Below are 21,961 nucleotides of genomic sequence, written 5' to 3'. Positions count from 1 at the left end.
AGTATGAGTTCTTAGGCTGAGAATCTCAGCGGGAAAAATAAGAAAAAAGTATCTCCAGAAGTACTTAATGATAGAAACAAGAAAAACTGGACACAAAGTCCTAGACAACAGACTGTCAGAAGAGTTCTGACAAGTAACTTAATTACAATAGGAAGAGTTCCAAGGGGACCTTACAGTGAACCTCTCCTTATAAAACTCTGGGACACTGAGTTATGTACCATCTGTGCTGCATTTCCACAGGGAATATAAATTGACAGTATGGTTCTTCAAAGACAGTTTTTTCAGAAAAGGACACAAGGAAAATTAATTTGTCAAAATAATTTTCACAGCAAAACACATGAAGAATACTGAGAGGACAGAGCTCAGATGAAGTTCTGAATGCAAGTCTCTTTACAGAGTTAACATAAAATAAGATTTTAATGATTTAAGATTTTAATGGCCACTATTCAAGAATACTGACTGCTTTTGTTAAGTCAAAAAAGAAATTGAATTACCTTTCATCTGACCAACACTGTTAATATCATCAAGCTTTAGCCACCACCACAACAAATCGATAAACATGCACACATACAATCACGCAGTTGAGATAATATGGCAATTTAGCTGACATTTTGAAGGAGAATCATCTTTTGCTGATGAGGAAAAAAAAAAAGAACCAGAGATAGTATCACATGGGAGAGAGTGCACAGACGTTAAAAGAAAACACGAAGTAACCCAGGGAACAGGTGAGTGGTTACAGGCACAGCCTGGGTCTTCGCCTTTCCCAGTGAACCCAACCCTGCTACAGAGGGGGCTGAGCAGGGCTGTTCAATGCCTTCCCTGGGCATGTAAATTCTCAAGCAAATTGAATCACATTATTTCGGGGAAGACAGGGCAGGGAGGGGTGGGGGGAAGAATTCATTGACAAAACATCCCGAATTACTCCAGAAAACTCACGAATAAAACTCATTACAAGAATGAGTTCCCCCTATACTTCAGTCAGTACTGGAGTTTCTAACGAGGGGACTTTCATCTCTTACTCTTGACCTTGGCAAGTGGTGGTCTCTTATCACGTGGTGAAAAGATGATAAATACAGGGTACATCTACACTGCCAAATAAAAAGCCCTAAAACCCAAACAAGATACTCAATGTACTGCTTCAGCATGCAATCATTCAGAAACAATCCCATGAAGATCCTACTCTGAGTAAAGCAGGAGGTGGTGGCTCCAAGCACGTGGAAAACAGGCAAATCAGCTGCCTTCATTTTCTTTACTTTTTTTTTTTTAAAAAAAACAAAATGCTTCTACACAGTCTGTACTTTAACTACCAAAATGAGTAAACACAATCACTGAAATGATCTGAAGGTCTCCTTAAAATATTGCGCAAACTATTACCATTTTAAAGGGATTAAGCTGTGTCTATGCAAAGCTTAATAAGCATTTCAAGATCTGTTGGGTAAAATACCATGGAGACAGGATGCTAGAAAGAAACAGGAAAACAATTACATTGTCAGCATTTAAATGACATCACAAATTACCTCTGGGATATATCAGATTTTGAGCGAATACAAATTTTATGCAACTAATATTTGAATTTCACTTATGCAGCACCGGAAAAAAAGAACAAGAAGTACACAACCAAAGGCAGTATAAGCTTCATGTTGATGTTTCTTGAAGATATCGCACAATCCATCTGAGAGAAAACACAAGTTTATTCTGGCTTCTAGTCCCATCTGGTTTTTGCAACTGACTCCATACCCAGGCTCAGTTGACCAGTAGGATAAATGGCTGCAAATGCCATACACAAGGCCAGTTTCTGTTAAAAGTGAACAGCACCAACACTCGTGAACCGTACACGGTGTTCCTGCAGACCCTCAGGAAGCCCCTTTGGAAATGACCTTTCACAGCACCTCAGCACGGGTGAAGGCACAGATCAGGCTGCCAGCAGAGAAACCTTGCAACCTAACACGAGAACTATATTTCACAGAGGACCACGAGTCAGGCAGAAGGGAACCTCAAATGCCTCCAGTTTTCTTTACTTTTAGCTGTATTCTTTCAGACATGTCTGAACCAGAGACCGCAATGGGCAGCTTGAAAGGGATTTTACACAGGACACGAGGGAATATACTGAAAAACACTTCATTTATCTTTTTCACTCTAAACCAATATTAGAGTAAAATACTATATAATATATATATATATAATAAAACACTATTATTGTCCACTATTTTAAGAGTGGAAATAACCCATCTTATCGGCAACCCCTGCAGAGATCACTATCAACAGTAAATATCTCGGGCTGAGAACATTTTCCATAGGTACCAGCCGAAAATTGCCTCCTTATGCTGGTCACAACGGTTACTGCAGGTGCCACGTCAGAGCCACTGGAGAGGAAAGCTTTGATCAGTCAGGGTTACCAAGGGCAATTTGGAAGCAGGAGGAAGAGCACACTCGAACACCAACAAGGGCAGTGTCACCACTCTCCAGCCACTGTACAACTACCTTGCTGCCGTTTTGTTCTCCTACATCTGGCAACAGCTGGCCGCGGTTTAGAGACACTATGAAGGTGATGGATGGCATCTGTGAACTTGGGGTATTCCTTTAGAGATATTTAAGTGAGCAATTTGAACTTACAGGCATTTCGTATTTTCTGGAAAACCAGATATTTTCTCAAGGCACTTTTTGCATAGGTAGTTGCTAGATACTTACTAAATTGTTATTTTATATACAAGTATAAAAATTTCTAAAGTCATTTAAAAGAGCATTTGCTCTCAAATTCTGTTCATCCAAGCTGAGGGAAATATGATTCTGTCCAGACTGGCAGTTCCCAAATATCAAAATCTTCTATCTAATCCTGTCTCAAATAATGAAGGTAAAAGAAAAACCACTGGGTCAGGCATCCAAGCACCAGCTGCATATCATTTTCAAGTTACTGTTTTCCTGCACTGCTAGTCATTTGCAAAGAACCATAGCACAGGTCAACCCAGTGAGTTTTCTCAGCTGCAGAAAGAACTCTCCAAACAAATAAGCCCTGGATATTAAAGCTGAAGAGTTCAGCAATTAGCGCTGATGTCTGAACCATGAGGGAGGCAACCTGAGGAAATACAAAAATAAACGAACTGTCCCAAGCCATCAATATGACACAAATGCCTATATGTGTTCTGTCAGCAACTGAAATTTAGAGAAAAACAAGTGGTGTTTTGGACTCACTGCTCTACAGTATGTCCTCTGGACTCCTTGGAGTCTCCTGACAATCAAAAACGGCCCCATCAGCAGCGCAAGGCAGGGAGAAAGGCAAAAATCACAATTCATAAACTTAGCAGTGCTCTACATGTTGAAAAAAGTCAGGTGTGCCATGTGGTCTCAGTGGTCACCAGCACCTGCTGGGGGTCAATGAAATGCCCCATCTTCTGCACATCACAGTTTGCCCGTTCCACCCAGGGTCTAATCTTAGTGTTTACATTTTTTCCTCCCAGTCTCACAAAGAAGCTAAGTAACAAAATTCTGCATTCTCTTTAAGCAAAGCTTCTAACGCCTGGTTAATGCTATATAATGCACTAGTGCTCAGTGCAAACACTTCTTAAATGCAGACCAGGACCATATTATCCCATGGGGAAAGATGAAGGTACATTACACATAAAGATGCCAGAAAGAGGTGAAGCATTAAGGTAATTTACAGAAAAGTGATATGAAAAAGCTTACCTGGATCCTGACATGCCCACACACACAGAGTTAAGATGCTCAGATGAGGTGTTAAGAGACCTCACAAACCCACACAGGCATCTCTATTGGAATCAACATGCAGAGTTTGAATAGTCTGAACCTGTCCAAATGTGCTTTGTTTTTGCTTTTTTTTTGCTAGCGCTAACCTTTTGATATTTCTTAAGCTTTTGCCTTTTGCTAGCCTAATGGCAGAGAGAGAAACAAAAAGCTAAAGCTCTCTGTCCCCCTATAAATTTGCTGATTTGGCCTGTCAGACCAATTGTTCTCCGAGACATTTCTCTCATCTCCCTGCTACTCCCCGTTCCCAAGGCACGCTCTTGGGAAACTGACCTCTTTTGCACCACGTATTGAGACTGCAGAGTTTTTCTGCCTCGTGAGATGGATCGTGCAGTATTCTCAGACTACACAAGCTTTTATTTCTGAATAAGCTGACCTCTGGCATACCGACCAGTTCACATCTCAATTTAACAGCTCTCACTGGCTCTGGATGCCAGTCGTGTGATTTCCGTGCTCTATCAGTTACGAGCTCTCACACTACACTTACAGGCAAGTAGGCAAATACACAATTAAAGGCTTCCTGAAGCCACCTTTCAGGATGTTTTAATACGCAAACACAATGTAAGCTGCACGGGCTATTCAGACTCACTGTCAGAAACATTCCAGTGACCTCCCGAAAGCAGAGACCGTCCTTACTGTCTGTGTTCAGCTTCTAACAAAGGCAGCTTTGTTCCATTAGAAATGGCCTTGCCATGCACTACGAGCCTATCTTGGGGTTTCTGGAGAGCATCCATTAAACATGTTCTGAGTCAAAGTTCCTAGATACAACTTCTAAGCAGTTGTGACTGAAGATGACATTTTTATCAGTTCATGCTCTTCAACTCCCGAAACCTTTGTCCGAGCAACCAAATCCACTGATAACTACACCCGTAACCTCAGAGTTATTTTGTCTTTTTAAAAAAGCTAAAGGCTGCTTAAAATACAGCACATGTGATAAATGTCCAAGTTTAGGACACTTTTGTAACAAAACGATGAGTTTTGCTACCTTAGAAGAGCTTGAAAATGAGAAGTGGCAGTTAGCTTGGAGGTATTTATTGATAAAGAGGCTTTTGTTTGAAAGCCACTCGCACTGTTTACACAAATGAAGCTGTAGAAAGTGAGCACTAAGTTTTGTTATAGCTTAACAGTATTGCATAACTCAGGAAACAAAATATGCTTTCATTTAAGTTTAAAAAGGAGTTACTAATTCTGTTTTTACTCCAAGTTATACAAAAACAAGTTCTTAAGCCACTACGCTTCCCAGACAAAAAAGAATAAGATTATAATGTTAGCTTGTGTGGTATTTTCCATTCTTTCCTTTTTCCCCTCTCACTGCCTTTGAAGACTATTAATCAAAAGGGTTTTAAAGAATTTCCCTAAAAATACTGCTATCCCCTCCACCTCAGCTTTAAATATTTTAAGTGAGAAATTTACAAGTAGGTTTAATGGGTTTGAAGGCTCATTCACTGAAAACACAGGAAAAAACAAATACCTATTTGCACACATAATTATACTAATATGTTCAGCTGTGTCTTCGAACCATCCCGAAGGAGCAGCAAAGTCTCCGGGCTCATTAACGTTTAGTGTCTATTAAGCTATCTAAAAAGATGGCAATTACCCCCTAACACATGATGTGGATGTAACACCAGTATTTGTCTAGCAAAAAATGGGCTCACAATAGTTTAGTTTTTCCAGTCACATTTCAGGTAAACAGAGACTTTAAAAAAGTATTATTCCTTGAAAAGATGGACTTGGGTAACCTGTACTCCCTGACAACACCGCTGTCATGTAACTCTCCATCCTGGGGTGGGAATTACAAGCTGAGAAAATACCCAGCCTCTGTCTGAAGGCCTTAGCTACAGGAAAAGGAGAGAAGTCAAAAGGATGCTGAAACATAGGGATACCCAGTAACTCCAAATGTACTCCCATTATACAGCTCCTACCTTAGGTTTGTGCTTCACACAACACATTAGACTCCCTAAATGCAGGTTTAATGCTAAAGAGTTCAGAAGTTCATGATTTCTACAAGGAAAGAAACGGGATGAAAGAAAGATGAAAAGGTGGAGAAGACTGACTCCAGAAATATTCCTAGCCTGACAGCCTCCTTATCCAACCCCTAGCCCCATTTCTGAAAAGAGGCTGGTACTTTTTGTTCCATAGAGACAAAGCAAGGCACATGTCAAGTTGTACGATGCCAAGAAGATCAAACAATATCTTAATGAGGCCAAGTGCATCCTTAAGCCTCATGCTTTACTTCAAACTGGATATAAAGGTACAAGAAAACAAGCATGAACATTTTTATTTTTTAGTTATGTCAGCCATAGGAGTTCTACTTCCAGCACTGCTGTAGATCACACCAAGGCACCAAGCAAATGATAACTAAACTAAACCTCATTAAACAACTTTTTGAAGAGTTTAAGGTTTTCATAACCCTGAAGTATGCTGTGAGTGCACACACATCTGCACAAGAAATTTTAAACAATCCCAGCAATAATTATTAATGATAACAAAAGAGGCTTCTCCGCATTTGTGTTGTGCAAGATCTGCCAACGTTTCCTTTTCATTAGGCCCCATTTGTACTGTATCACTTTCTCTCATTATTGACTTCACACCAAAGAAATTAAAAAACCAAACAAACCACAGCACAGCTCTGAGCATAAGACACGTTTCCTTCGAAAAGAAACCCAAGTCCCTGCTGCCAGGTGCTATGGCATGCGCAGCACTGTTCACAAGCAGCAGAACTCCTATGCTGTTTACATAAAAGATACCAAAGTCACACACTATGCTGCACATTGAGTACTCAGGAGAAAGTAAACAGTGATTCAACTGATTAAGTTAAACACTGGCAAGTCAGTTCCTAAGGGCAAGTATGCAACTCTTGCTCAATTGTTAACAGTTTAATAGGGGCAGAGTAAGCTTAATTTCATAGACTGTAGAGACTAAGCACAACTGCTTCATGTATCAGCATCTAGCTTTGGAACTGTTCGGATGTGAAGGATGCTTACTCCTACTGAAATACACCATGTTCTTTCCATCCCTACCAATTTTCAGATAAATTAATAGCACATCTATCTCATGAAACAAGAGCTCAAATGCAGGAGCAAGGTGTGTCTGTCAGTCTGTCAAACTCACGTGCATGCTCACCATTATTTGTGTTTTACTTCTTCAAACGAGCATGACAGTTTTGGAAGGGATGGCTACCACTTTAAAATCATCTGAGATTCAAATAAGAAACTCACTTTTATGTTCACCTATTATCATGTTAAGTGGACATCTCTAGTTCAGCCTACCTGTAAGCTCTCCTTACTAAACCAGTGCAGCCAGAAAACAAACAAACAAAAACAAAAATAAACACAAACGGTCAACTTTAAAAATAGAGAGTATTCTAACAAGAAAAGCTAAATTTTTCCAAACAAGAGCAATATGACTCTCAGAACGTGAGCATAGGTGAGGCACGGCCAGAGTCTGCAATACTACCTACCATACATCATATATAGTACTCAAAGCTCTGCTGTCCAAGGAGCTGGCTAGCTCCTCAGGTATAACAGGAAAATATAATCCAAATACAATCCAAATAAATAGAGACCTAATCATATCACGAATCTACGGTCAGTAAAATCAAAACCTTGGCTTTTGGATTATGTTAAGGAAATTCTCAGCACATAGATGTGGAGCACATAGATTACAGTGAGAGAGAGCCAAATTCCATTCCAATTCAATGACAGGCCATAGAAAGCCAAAGATTCTGAATATTCAACAAGTGTAACATTTGACTTCTCATTCTTAAAGTGTTAGGCATACACCTTTTACTGAAGTTTCAACCTTGTGGCTGTTGCTCTACTTTGTGATAACACAAAAAAACACAATTTTGTATACAACATCTTACTACGTGCTTGAAAGGAATTCTGACTACTATTAGTAATCATCAGGTATAATTAATAAAATGGTTTTGCGTTTCTACACTTACTTTTTACTTGCTTCGTAAACATCCGTGATATTGGAGAAAAGGTGATGGCTCTCCGTTTTGGTCATGGTGAGGCTCAGTTCTCTGGAATTTTTAAACATCCGGATCAGAATCTCCAGGCTCAGCAAGTAAGAATGCTCAGAAGATATCACTTCAAATATTGCCTGCAAAGTGGAAGGGCGAAAGAAAAGACTTACTATTGACTAGGTGAGGGTAGGTTTTGTTTGGTTTGTTTTAAGGAAAATGTGGAGAAGGGATGCAGAGAGAAGTTGTTGGATGTAATCTAGAAATTGTAATGCAAGCTTTCATTTCCATGAGAGTTTTATCATTTACCTTTGGAAACTAATGATTTCACGCTTGAAAAAAAGTGTGTATTGAAAAGACTTTTCACTACAACTGCAAACAGTGTTCGAGGACAACAACTTAACACCAGCTGTGATCACTCCCTATTCATACCCATGAGAGTTTGTTTTGTTTTAAATTTACAAACATGTCCATGTCTGTGGTCTGCCTGGAAGCTTCACATTGTAATACTGCTGCTCACCAGCCAGAATTAGCTTTTGCTCTCTTAAAAGAGAAGCTGAAAAGTTATTTACTTAAAAAGTACTTGCTTCCCCAAGCATCTGCAGAACAGCAAAATTCCAGCTTTAGTCATCTATCAACACTGATGCCGTGGAGACTTAACACATGAAGTTAGGAGCAGGCACACAAGAAGCTGAGATATCTGCGGCTGGGATAGGAGCCTGGAGGCTGAGCAGCCAGGAGGGGTGGCAGCCTCCATCTGCTTTAGTGATTAGTGAGCAGACAGCAGGCAGCTAAGGCTGAGGGGCAGACCCCCAGTACTTCCCCTCACCTCCCCCTGAGGACTTTCTCTCCAGTTTATCACCCCACCACTTAAGGACCAAAGGCACTGTAACTTCCATCATCTTTGCTGGCACACAAAGCAAACTTCTAGCAGACTCCCGGACTTTGGAATCCACATACTTGTTCCAGTGGAAATTTTATTCTCTGACATAGAAACCCCTCCAGCTTTTAAGCATCTTTTACCTCTCTAGGCTTGATTTGCTGTTAGTCTGCTGGAGTTCTTGTACATACAGAGTGGAAAAAAAAACAAAACTCCGAGACCACTTTTGTCATAAGCTCCACAAGCCACATTTTGTCATCACGTTACTAACACAAAATACCATCCACAGAGACAATACAACTTTGCTCCCATTATTACCTGCATGTATAATTTCATCGGTTATTTACAGTTAACTTCTCCAGGCATCCTTAAACCAAAGAAGAAGTACTCTGGATGCACTACTGCAGATCTGAGTACCTAGCGATAATGCCCATGGCTCTGCGGAGGGGGGCAGAGTGTCTGCAGGTGACAGCCTACAAGAGGAGTTCACTTGGACATCTGATGCACGTGCTCTAGAGAAACCCTGATCTCCCCCAGTCAGGTATAAAACCAGAAGAGACCACAGGCATGCTGAAGGCAGTCCTCCTGAATAATCCCATATGCCTCTCACGCTTCTCTCTGCTGTGCCCACAGAGAAAGGATTTGCCTCGAGAGCGGTGCAGTGCTTTGACTAACTGCTTTCCATCCAGGCAGCTTTCGACACAGGAAGAACATACAGACTCCCATTGTTTTTTGGAGGGGCTTTGTTTATGCTTCTGCTGAGGGCCCTCATAGACTTCGTCCAGTTTGGTGACAGAAAGTCATTAGCACAGTCAGAAATAAATGGGACATTTTCTTCCGATGTCCTAGGATGGGAGAGGATATCCTCTTACCCGTGACCCAAACATTTCAGAGGATAAAAAAGGATTAAGAAACGATCAACTTTGACATATATAACCGCACCACGATCACAGGCTGTGGTGGTATTTACCAGCTGCTTGCTAACAGTGTCTGAGTGACACATGAAATTATGTTGTGGTTAACTTGGTTTTTATCAGCACGAGCAGATACTTGAATTCTGATGGACACTCTACAGAACTTAAGAGACCAGAAGCACACTGGAGTTTGTACACACGCATAAGGTTAGAATTTCCAGCGTGCGAGAAAACTGAAGTATCTATGGAAAATTATTTCAGTCCACATCAGTCTATACATATATGATGCATTTTCTTTAGGTGAAAGATGCAGAGATCCAAATCAGTAATGTTTGGTGAAAGATGGGGTGCCTATGAATGCTGGACATTGACATTTAATTGAGGTATAAACAAATCCATTTTTCTGCAGTGACAATATATTACGATAGCCAAAATAATGCAAGAGTAAAAAGCAATTTAAATAGATAATAAAATAATTGATAAAAGGCAATTTAAAAGAAATAAAGCAAAAACACAATAGCACAACTAAGTCTTAAGAATATTTCTTTGGGTTCTCTCTGAAAGGATGGGCCTCTAATATTCAAATTAAAAAAAAAAAATGCCAAGCTGGAAACATTTCTGATAACATTACAGACCTCATATTTAAAAGGCATCTAAAGAACTTGTTTTCTCTGAAGAGATGTAAATCTGGCTCCAGGAAATGTTGACTAAAGGCTTTTAAAGGCTACAACTGAAATAAATGCCTTGTGTTTCAAAGCTTTTCAGCAGGAGGAGACAGAAAAGCAGAACACATAGCCTGAACTGCTGCACAGATGACAGCCCCCAAAAGCAGAAAATAGTCAAGAAAATGTAGGATTACTACAAACAAACCAACCCCTACTGTCTCATCATGTATATGCAATACGCGTCTGTATTGGGGTGGATGGGGCTTTGGGCAACCTGGGCTGGCGGGAGGTGTCCCCGCCTGTGGCAGGGGGATGGAAATAGATGATCTTTCAGGTCCCTTCCAACCCAAACCCTTCTGTGATTCTATGATGCATGGAAAACCCCAGCTGGATCTCATCTGGCTACATTCACTGAGGTATGTCCTGAAGGAAATTTTGGAGCAAATTACCATGTCAGGTAATTCTACAGTGCTGCTATTAAAAAACAAAACAAACAAAACAAAAACTAAGAAAAGAAAAAAAAACACCGCCTTTTTTTCCCCCTATTAAAGGACATACCTCAAGAAATGCAGGTATCTAATAGCGGGCTAGGTCAGGCTATTCTTTTCAACACCTCTCATTCATTGTGACATAGCCCCTGTAAGTAAGGAAAGAGGGGAAAGCAGATAAAGAGGACAAAAGGTGCAAAAAAGAAACAGAGAGGGACAGAGACAGAAAGGGACAGAGAGAAAAGATAACTGTATCAGTTACTGCTGCTGGTTTCTGTATTGTTGATAGCACGGATGCTCCTACTTCATTTCAGTGTGAAAGACATACATTAGTTACACCAGGTGCACACTACTCATGTTCAGATTGTTGACAGGATTAGTTACAACTCAAGGGCACTGCAAAAAGTTGTTTTATCTGCCACCTCCTACCCTCTGTGAATGCAGGTGTAATTTTACACCTTCCCAGTCCAGCACAGAACAGGGTTGCTTCTGTCTACTACTGAGTAGCCATGAGCCAGGCTACACCCGCTGCAGTGAGCGTACCCAGGAACCACTCCAGCAAGACCTGCAGGTGTTGGCAGGAGACATGCAGCAGGGATCTGTGCACATCAGCAAGAGACAGGTTTCATTTCTTTATTCTCCCTTGAGAAGACAGCATGCTTCACCCTAGGACAGGAAGCAGTGTGTTCAACTTGCCTCCTTACGAACAAATACTGAGTATTAAATCAGGCGTGTGTGTGACAAAACAAAGAGTTAACAATAGAAAAAGTTATCAACAAAAAAAGAACGCGTTACTTCAAAAAAGTACCTCTTGTCTTTTTCTTTCTTCCTGGCTGATTGTTTCCAATAACCCATTCTTTTTCACCTAAAAAAAATAATAATTTTTAACACATTTTGTAGAAAACATATAAAGTAAACAAAACCAAACATGGAGAACTATTAAAACACTGCACAAAGAAACAACAACTTCAGTACTGAACTAAAAATTCAGATAAAGAATCCATCCACTTCTGAAGACAACGAACCATGAGAAATAAATTTTTAAACAGCTGGATGTTTATAGCATTTATCCAAAGAACAAAAAAGTCATTAAGAATTACTACAGGACACACAGAGAACTACTACAGCAACAGCTCTCACAGCTGAATCACTGCCACCCTGCACAGCCTTCCTGGATTTCACACACACATTGAAGCATGAAAATTGTTTTTTCTTCTTAAGACAGATGTCTTGATTGATACACATTTATCACAAGGTTTATTTTCTGGTTGGCCTGAAACATCTTAGCATCTTCATTTGTGGAACAAACACACCTAAAGGTCTTTCAGGCAGGTAGTTTGTTGACCAAGAATTATTCTGGAGAAGCTCCGTCTTTACTCTAAAGGGATATGCAAAGTCCTGAGTAAATACCTCTGTGTTTTTACCATCCCCAGCCCTACAATGATATTTCTGCTCCCTCTGCATCCTACAGCCAAATCAGCCAAGATGTTTGCCCCAGCTCCCCACACAGGACCATCACGAACACCAGCCTGAGCTGCACACCCTGCAGCTCGAGGCCAGGTGCTCGGCTACCGCACACCACGCCACAGACTTGCTAAGTTCATCTCCTCCCAGGGTGATTCATCCCTTCCCAGGGTGAATCAAGGGCAACATGCCATTTAGCAGAACATTAAAAAGCACAGGAGGGTGAACAACAGGAGAGGACTGGCTCTGTGCGTTTCCTAGAGGACTGATTGACCAGCACAGGACACCAACCAGGCGGTGGGGAAGAGGCCAGGACACAGCACAGCACAGGACAGTGTGGCACAGGACAGGGTACTCAGGCACTCGTCAGACTTAACAGATGAGCTTCCATTCTCCCATTTCCCTTTTGGATTTCTCCAAAAGCTCCTGACGTACTGTCATCAACAGCTGCTTCTTCTTCCTCCACTCGCTCCTTGGATTTTAAAGGATATATGATTTGTAATTTTATTCTTGCATACCAGCCACCACAAACCTGGATAGCAGGCTCAGCAGTAAGATGGCATAACATTAAGGGTGCTGCACTCCAGTTTGCAGGCACGTTGCTTGGTAATACACACTTACAAAGACAATGTAAATATCCCAATGTATTTGAGCAATTGCTCTTTTGAATATGTTACAGGTTCCCATGCTCACCACGAGCATACATTTCTGAATACCAAGCCAGAACTAGTTAGCTAACTTTCTGCTAAACTACCTTTCAGTCAACAGCCTGAAAGCTTTAAAGCACTCATGAGGAAGTAAAATGTCTTTTTTGGATGCCATGGAGGACTTTTCTAAAAATATGCTGACACAGGAAATACCTATGAAGATATCCAAGAGATTACAAAGCTTCCTGTTAATATAGCAATTGTAAATTTCCAGTGAGAACAATGTGGCAACTGCTAAATTTATGTTCCAAAAACATAAGCTGTGTTTGTGATTATCATCTAGTCATACATGTGTGCATGCATTCGAGGTGCATGTATAAGTTAGTTGTAGAAGCAAACGGCTCTAGTTTATGCATTGAATTAACTGCAAAGCTTCCAAAAAGGAGGAGGCCCAAATACAGAGACTGCTTCTGGAATACTCTAAGAAAAAAAAAAAAAATCAATTCCTATTTTTAAAGTGCCCAAAGTGTATTAGCTGAAAGACTAAAAAAAAAAAAAAAATCATATTTGTGATGCTATGCCATCAACAATGACTTAATATACGCTAAGAAGATAGCAAGAAAAAAAAAAAAAAAAACTCAGAGGGACAACACTCCAGCTACTACTGCTGTCTCCCCATCAGGCTGGACAGCTTTCTTCCAGAGGCTCAGACATGACTGATTCAACTATGGCAAGGAGGAGGAGGAAATGATGAAAAGAATGAGGGGTTAACTCTGCAGTTACTTACAAGAACTTCCTCTAAAATAAATAGCTACACAGAGGGGAAAAAAGAACTTACAAGAAATATTTTACAAATATGCTGGAGTGGCTACACCATAAACCAAAATGAACATAAGCCTTTTGACACTGAAGGTCAAGGGAGCCCTGAAAATCCTTGACAGTAAAAACACATAGCTTTGTTTGATACCACAGAGGAGAAGCAGCCGTGGAAAGGTCACAGAGTGGCTCAGAAAAGCAACCTGCAGCAGCTTTTTGAGCGGCAGAGAAAAATCTCTATCATACTTGTTGCACACCAGAGAAAAAAGATCAGAAAATGAAATATGATGAGTATTTGTGAGAACCTGAGCAGCATGGGCAGTCCTAATGAAAAGCAAACATGCACCATTCTCTCCGGGCTCAGAGGTAAGGAGATGGCAGGACAGGCATTTACATTCCCAGTCCAGGCAGAGGTGGTGGAAGCCCCCAAAGCAGCTGGTGGACATACACAAAACCTGAGCAGCCACAGCCTGGGACAGCTGATCCCAAGCCAACGTCCCTTCCAGCCTAACTGAGCCTGTTGCTCTCTGCGTGTGAAGTACACACCGTTATTATCCCGAACAGACTGCTGCATTTTTGGGGAAATAAATACATTTAACCTGACACACAAGGTAGTACCAGTGCATTTGATCTGCAGTGAATTCCAACAACATACTGCAAGATGCTTTTGGAATGGATTTTTGGAAATACTGTTTATTCTTCCCAAATAAAAATTTTAAATGAACAGATGAAAGCTGGAAGGCGCAGAGACAGCAGGTAAGCTGGCCCTTAAACTGGTCACCTGCTCAGCCCCTGCCTGCTGCCCGATCTGCCGCAGGAACCCAAAGGGGAAGAGGGGTCAAGAGAGCAATTTGAAAGGAACCGGGTGTAAACACCACCCTACTTCAGAGTCCTTAAATGTTCTCTGAACAGCTCGATTTTACTTTCACAGGTGTCTGCACGCTGCAAGAGGTGAGGAACAGCTTTTTTAACATAGTCTAAAGGCTTTGACAACTCCATACATGAAGGCTTCACAACCCCTCGCCCCCCTCCAGTAGCAAGCCTAGTCGGAGCTGCACCAGCTGTCAGGCCTGGGCTGCCCAAGAAACCACCTGCAGGGATGGGGGAGTCGCTCTGTTGTCCTTCCCCCTGATTTCCTAGCATATTCACTGCTAACAAGTACCACAAACCCACCATGCTTCTTACCTACCACACGCTGAAACCCAGCACTTGGACATTCCCCAGCAGCCTCCTGCCACAATTCAGCACCCACGTTTAACATGCGATGACAACACATAACTTTTCCAGAGAGCTGTAAACAGAGACGCCGGGAGCTCTGCAGGTTCCCACACTATTTTCACAGTGCACTACCTTTTCCCATATACTTCCCACTTCGAGCCTTGTAAATCAAGTAAGGACACTAAACAAGTTTGCCACATTCGAAATGGGAAAGAACAAGTCTGGTTCGTGTAACCGTAAGCATGACACACCAATGGGTCTCTGACTGAGCCAGCCTGTGTACTGCTTTGGTCTCAAGACTAATTAGTGTTTTCACAATTATTATTATTACTGAATATCATTCTTTCCAGCTCTTGAGTATTTAACTGCTAGTTTGCCTAGAAGGCAGAATACTAATTTGACTTCATAAGAAACAAACTTTTTTGTAGTATTAAGCAAAATTAACTGTATTTCAAATACTCAATTTGTTGAAAGAAAATTCAAAGCAAATATTTTTAAAACCACTTTGTCTTGGCTTCTTTATAGTTATTGAATCAATGAGGTATTCATATTTCAATACCTTGAACTGTCAACATCTCTCAGACAGCTCTGCTAAACAGTCTAAATAGCCTGCAGAGCTTATTCAGCATTAGTTACTCATTTATTAGGGTATACATAGCTAATGGCCCCAGCTGTCAAATACTTTCGGTGATCATGTGGTATGATAACAATCCTTTCCTATGTCATATATAGAGATGAGAGGTTCTACATTCTACAGGTTACAAAAAATAAATTTATGGCTATCCCCAGAAACCACAGAAATGATCAAAAGATAAAATTAACCATAGAAACACAGAATTTTTACTCTTTGGTCTCAAAAATATGCATACTAGGAAAGCCTGCAGAATTATCACTTAGTATCATTGATTTTCCAGCTTAGCAGCAGGGATGCTAGCAAGATCACAGTAATGATTAAAAGAGCTCAATGCTACTTTGTTTAACAATGCTACTAAGAAAAACCCACTGCATGTGCTAAATAGGCTTTGCTAACAAAAGCAGAATACTACCATCTGAATAGCTTTTTTAAATGCTTTCCATTACATATATGCAGTCAATGAATTTAGAGTTGGCTTGTAGCAACTGCGAGCATTTCAGCAGAAACTTGTTTGTAACTAATTAAAGCCTTTAACAGGATTCACATTTTTAGTGAATTGTGGTGTTTTCTTACTTGTTTTTTTGTTTGTTTGTTTTGTTGTTTTGTTTTTTGTTTTTTTTTTTTTTTTAAAGAATTGCTAAAGTTGTGTCTTAGCAAGCAATGCAATTGAGAAAGTTCATTTTATAGTCTTGTTTGTAAAACAAAGATCAATAACTGATCAGGACTTTCATGTTGTTCTTATAAGATTGCTACTTAAGGTTTGATCCCTACCACTCCCAACTTATTGAAAGGAACCATAAAGCACATATTCCACTTCAAGTTTACATGCTGTTAGAAGTTAAATCTACTTTTTAAGGCTTTCTGGTGGTGGCTCATTCAGAACAGCCCGATGCAGTGATACACATTAGCCTAAGTCCTAGCTTTTCTAGGACCTGCACTGGCATGGCTGCCACCACTATCAGGCATGGCCTAAGCCATCATTTCTGGGGACTGTGGAAAGTAGGAAGTCTTATACTGAACATGCAAACAAAAGAGGTGTGCTTGATTATTCCATCCAGCACATATTAAAAATAAAAAAAAAAAATGTATCTTAAAGGCTAAGATTATGAAATGCAAAGGAATTTGGGTTTCAAAGTTCAATTTAATTTCACTGTAAACTACATTGACATTTTTTCTTGTTAATTTCAACTCAGATCCTCTAACCAGTCTGCTGCCTGGCCACGTGAGCCTACAAACACTTGTGCCAGCAAATGAAAATGGGAGATGTCAGGGAACCAGGGAAAACGATTCTGGCAGGAACATGAGTCTACACCTACTAAAACTGATGGAGAAAACATGACTTATGCATTTTTAAGCTGCTGGAGTTACTTTACACAAAACCCCAGTAAAAGCTAAACTGAGAGCCCAAGATTTTGATTAGTAACATTTGAGCAGTTGCAAATCTGTTGCTAAAAGAATATCCAGAATACCTTGTGTTGGTAAGAGAACCACCTTGTATTTTGCAAGGGGAAAAAAAGAAGAAAAACTTCAGCTGAATATTCCAGTAGCAAGTGAAAAGACTTGTTTCAGTACAGTCTCAGACACTGTTTGGCTGGCTGTGCAATGACTTAATACTCACAACTGACAGCTGACTCCACGTTGATCTCAGGGGCTTATAGTGAAAAACAACCTTTTCATCTGATTTCTGCTCTCGGGGCTCAGACTCTTCATCAGAATCTATATCCAGCGCTTTTTCTTTATAGTTCTGATATAACACATTGTTTTCTATAAAACAACAACAGCATGTCATTAATTGCTAGAAAGTTAGCTTAGTTGCTTTCAAAAAAAAAATTAAGTAACATTTAAACAATGAAAGAAATTAAAACGTCAATGTGCTGTTCACAAACTCCAAAAGACAAAGATAGTATCTTATTTAGGATGGACAATGGTGCAGTACAGTAACAATGGATCACTGTACCACTACCAAAAAAGATCCACACTGACTGAATTAAAGAACAGATGTGTCCTTTGTCAAGAAAAAACAGACAACAATTTTTTCTTCCTTGGTTTGCTGTACAATGTTTCATAATTAGCCAGCAATTTAAGAACGGAACAAGCGTGTCAGTAGAGCAGTCACTAATCCGGAGGTCTGGCTATTTTAATCGGAAGGACCATTGTAAGTCCAATACACGTCTACTTTTATTGCCAGCTTTAAATCCTCTCTTCGCACTTCACTAAGTGAACAGAATAGCCCAAACTTCAGAAATCTCAAGTCAGAACTATTCAAAACAGAAACTTCAAAGTTTGCTTGAATATGCATGGGGCCTATGAATCTGAAAATGAAACGTGCTTTTCACCTGTTCCAGTACTGCCAGCATTAAGTCAGTTACAACAATGGCAGAGACAGAGATGTGAAGCGTTCCCTTCCCATTTCTCATGAGGGTGAAACTGCCATCACACATCCATGGGCTTACTGCCAGGCAAGTGTTTTTTTTGTGCTGAATTACCGGGAAAAGCAGCGAACTTGACAAAGCTCGGAATTAATGAATAGCATGAAAGGGCAGATACATGGGCAGTGTTCCTCTGACACCTGAACTTGAAGGCTAGGCAGCAAGAAAAGTAAAGGATTAAGGAGTCAAGGAATTCACTCCAGCAGTCCCAGCATTTTTGCTTATGACAAAGAGGGAGAAAAAGCTGCATTAACCATGAACTTTGAGAGAAACAGTTCAGGGATCTGCTGCAGGGGATGACCCCTCAACCTCTACGCTGATCCACAAAAGCTGTCTCACACCTGGCAGGAGTCACAGGAAACAGGCAGGAAGACAGTCCCAACCGGAGGGCAAGCCTTACCTATGTAATTCCATAGAGCCGTAAGGGCTGAGATAGACACATCAACCAATTCTTTTAAGAGGAACAGGAGTCTAATTTGAGAAGATACCCTTCAAGCAAAAGCATGTTTGTAACCTGCCATTCCATATTCATCAAAATATTCATTGAAATATACCCAGTGCCAAAACTATGGTTCCATATTATAATCAATTTAAGTACCTAAAAACAAGGTACTTAGTCTTTGACCCAGCATTAAAGAATTGTGCAAAATGGTATTTAAGTTCACTTCTCTTGTGATTGAGCATCCCATCAAGTCTGTACAGAAAAGGGCTTACCTTCCCCATCAAATGTCCCTTGTCCTTTCAGCGTTTTCTTCTAACAAATTTAAGAGGAAAGAGATACCCATTAAAAGAAGAAAGCAAAATGATCAACAATAACAACAACTTCCACTTTATTCCAAATCAAAGGCCCTAATCTATAAAACTTTTATGTTGGAGAAGTATTTGTGGAAACAACTGTTTCATCAGGGAAACTGAAAAGCTACCACAGATTTTTCTATGCATATGTTGTTTATATATTTGTCCTGAACGTTTTATTGTTTTTATGCTTTCAAAAGCATAACACATACTAACTTTACAAGAGCTCAGCGAACTTGTAACTCATTTCACTGTCTCTGGGCTTTGCTGCAAGGCTCTAAGGCGATCTGAGGGGATCTGAGTAGCTGTCTAAAGCATTCCACACACTCTGCAAAGAACAACCACATTAGGCACTTTGTAAATGAATGTTTACAAAATGAGCAAGACAAACCTTTGAAATGCAACAGTTGTTTTGGTGCAACAATCTGGGTCTATGTAGTCAATTTCAAAAGTGCTACTGGCAGAAAGATTTTTGTGTGTAAAGACAGGGCAATATCACAGCAGCCTACTTTAAACAGCTTCTTGCTGTTACTGATAAAAATCTACTACCAAAACCATACCAAAAAAGCTCCTTTCTCAGTAGTTCACAATTTGATCTATTGCTATTTCACCACTTGTCCCATTTTCACAAAAACCTCTGTAATTTTTAGTTTGGCTAAAAACTGTCAAAAAGCTGATAATTATTTTAACAGGTACAGCATTAGCCCTTTGCCTGGAGTACTTTATAACACATTTCCAAAACACTCTTCGGAAATTTACCAGGATGTTTACAAAAAAGTAACTTGCAGGTGTTGGAATTAAGCCACAAAAAAAGATAATCAAAGTGGCTCTGTCAATTTAAAAACCACACTCTGATTTTTTTAAGTACTTTTACAGTAATATCTCAGCCAGCATAGGGTGTAAGTTTATTTTTCTGTCAGTCCATTTTCTCTTACAGCCAGGACATAATAAACTCAGTTTGACTTTTTATTTTTTATTTTTTTTTTTCCTGTTTCTACTTTCTGGGGAACAGGTTTTATAATATCAATTTGATTGTGAAACTAAACCTAAACGTGCTGGGGAATCCAGCAGGAAATGCAAGCGTGAGGCTGCTGTTACCACATTTTTGAGCTGCCTAGATTTCAACAGAACTGTGTCCCTGACGTCTCTGCCACTTCACTTTGGAAGCACCACTCCTATAAGTCATCTGTGGGACTCGTCAATGACTGCAAAAAGGCTGTTGCTAGAGAAAAAAAAAAAAAAAAAAAAAAAAAACAGGACTAAAAAAGGACTAAAAACAAGCACTTATGGACAACTAGAGATTGCACCCTGTTCTAGCATGCAGTCTACAACACTCAAAGCGATCCGTCACTCACTGCTCAGCACAACTTACCTTTGTCCTCCCCAAGCTTGAGAATTTCTCTTTATCCTCAACCACCGCTTTAAGGATGGGCTGAGACATCCTGTTCTTCTTCTTGAAGTTGGACGAGCTGTCGAAGTCGATGCCGCTCACTACGGCCCTGCGGTACGAGGTGGAGCGCAAGCCGCGTCTCAGCGCCCCCGGGCTGTCCAGGTCCCCCTCGGCCTCCTCCTCGGCGTCGGCTACCAGGGGCACGCTGAGGCTCTCCACCATGCTGCGGACCTTGAGCACCCTCCTGTTGGCCTCCGCATTGTGGCCGCCGCTTTTGCTCGTCACCTTGATGTCGGACGCCAAGCTCCTGGGGATGAGCTGCTGCTTGCCCACTTTGAGCGCGGCGGGGCTGTTGGTGCTCAGGACGACGGCTGGCTGCTCCGGGAGCTGCCCCTCGGGGGCCGGGCCCTGAGGAGTTAAGTCTTGCTCCGGGGAAATCGCCCGGGAGACGGCGGCGGGCCCCGCTGGCACTTGCTCGGGGTTCTTATAAGGCTGCCCGGGCTGCCCGCCGCTCGGGGAGCGCTCATTTCCAGCGGCCGGGAGCTGCGGGCCGGGGCTCGCTGCGCTCCGCTGAAGGGGGCTGGGAGCCCTCCGGGACCCCCGAGCCGGCTGCCGGCCCTGCGGGGCGGCCGTGCCGTTCTCCGCGAGCCCGAGGGGGCCGGCGGGGCCCGGCGACGGGAGGCGAGGGGGCTGCTCGGGGCAGCCGGGGGGCCGCAGGGTCCCGTTGGGCGCCGGGGCCGGCTCGGAGCCGAAGCAGGGGGGCGCCGTCCGTGGCGGGCGGGTGCAGATGGTTTCAGCGGGCTGGGTGACGGTGAAGGCGCACCTGTCCTCCACCGGGAAGTCGGTGACGAGCACCCCGCTGGGGCTCTGGTACGACTGCGGCCGCGGCTTGCCCCGGCCGTGCTGCCGCGGCGTCGCCCTCCTCTTCCACAGCGGCGCCGCGCTGCTGCCGCCCAGCTCGGCCTCGCTGCCCCCGTCCATCGCCGGCTCCGGCTCCTCGCCGCCGCCTCCAGGAGGAAGCAGCCCCGCGGCTCGGCTCGGCTCAGCGCACCGCCACAACCCCGCACGGCGGGCGCCGGGCCAGCGGAGGAGGGGACGGCCCGGCACGGGCAGGAGCTGCCCCGGCCCGCCCGCACCCCCGGGGCCGCGCTCCCCGCCGCCGGGCTCCGCTCCCACCTGCGAGCGCCCCGCTGCCGCCCCGGCCCCCCCCACCCCCCCTCGGCGGCTTCACCTCATCGCGGCGCCCCCCCCGGCCTTTGGAGGTGGTGGTGGTGGTGGTGGTGGTGGAGGGGGGGGGGGTTACGGCGGCCGCCTCCCGCCCCACCTGCGGCTCGGTCCCGGCCTTTCCGCAGCCCTTTGCGGGCTGTCCCGGCTCGGCTCGGCCCCGCCGCGCGGCTCCTCCCCTGCCCTCCGCCCTCGGGCCTGCGCCCAGCAGGTACCGGCGGCTCCCCGGGAGCTCACCGCAGGGCCCCGGGGGGCCTCACCGTGAATAAACGGGGTCACACCTCACCAAAACACGAATTAATTCACCTCGGTGTTAATATAAAGACGGGTGTCGCCTGGGCTGCCAGGTCCACAGAGTTCAGTGGGGAGAGGGCAGCACCCAGACCAGTTGGGATGGGTGGCAGGGCTGGCCAGCCCGCAGGTGCTCCAGGCCTTTCCTCAAAGCTTACTACTTGTGGTAATCCTGTGAGGAATGCACCAGGACTCATCTCTCGTGCTGTGGGCAGCCCTGGTGCCGCCCTGCCACCCCCTAGGCCGCTCCTGCCACAGCTTCACTGGGTGCTCTGGTGCTGGGGGAAAGCTGGGAGCGGCTTTCTGGTACGAAAATGGGAAATGAATGGTGAATTTACTGGTAATTCTGGCAAATGACAGCAAAACCTGTGCTATTAGGT

At 42.9% G+C, this 21,961-nt stretch overlaps 1 protein-coding gene across 1 annotated transcript in view; it reads right to left on the bottom strand.

The window, feature by feature from the left end:
- The window catches only part of ARHGEF26 (Rho guanine nucleotide exchange factor 26), a 48,974-nt gene extending 27,347 nt beyond the window's left edge, over nt 1-21,627 (bottom strand). The window contains exons 1-5 of the mRNA XM_027464549.3: nt 20,049-21,627; nt 18,596-18,635; nt 17,071-17,216; nt 11,482-11,538; nt 7,706-7,866 (exon numbers count right to left, since the gene is read on the bottom strand). Coding sequence (XP_027320350.3) covers nt 7,706-7,866; nt 11,482-11,538; nt 17,071-17,216; nt 18,596-18,635; nt 20,049-21,047 — 1,403 coding nt within the window. The 5' untranslated portion in view covers nt 21,048-21,627. The remainder of the gene's footprint in view (nt 1-7,705; nt 7,867-11,481; nt 11,539-17,070; nt 17,217-18,595; nt 18,636-20,048) is intronic.
- Between the last annotated feature and the right edge of the window lie 334 nt (nt 21,628-21,961).

Source organism: Anas platyrhynchos, chromosome 9, assembly GCF_047663525.1.
Source record: "Anas platyrhynchos isolate ZD024472 breed Pekin duck chromosome 9, IASCAAS_PekinDuck_T2T, whole genome shotgun sequence".
Lineage (NCBI taxonomy): Eukaryota > Metazoa > Chordata > Aves > Anseriformes > Anatidae > Anas > Anas platyrhynchos.
The sequence above is the reverse complement of the archived record's forward strand: the minus strand, read 5'-3'. Positions and strand labels throughout refer to the sequence as shown.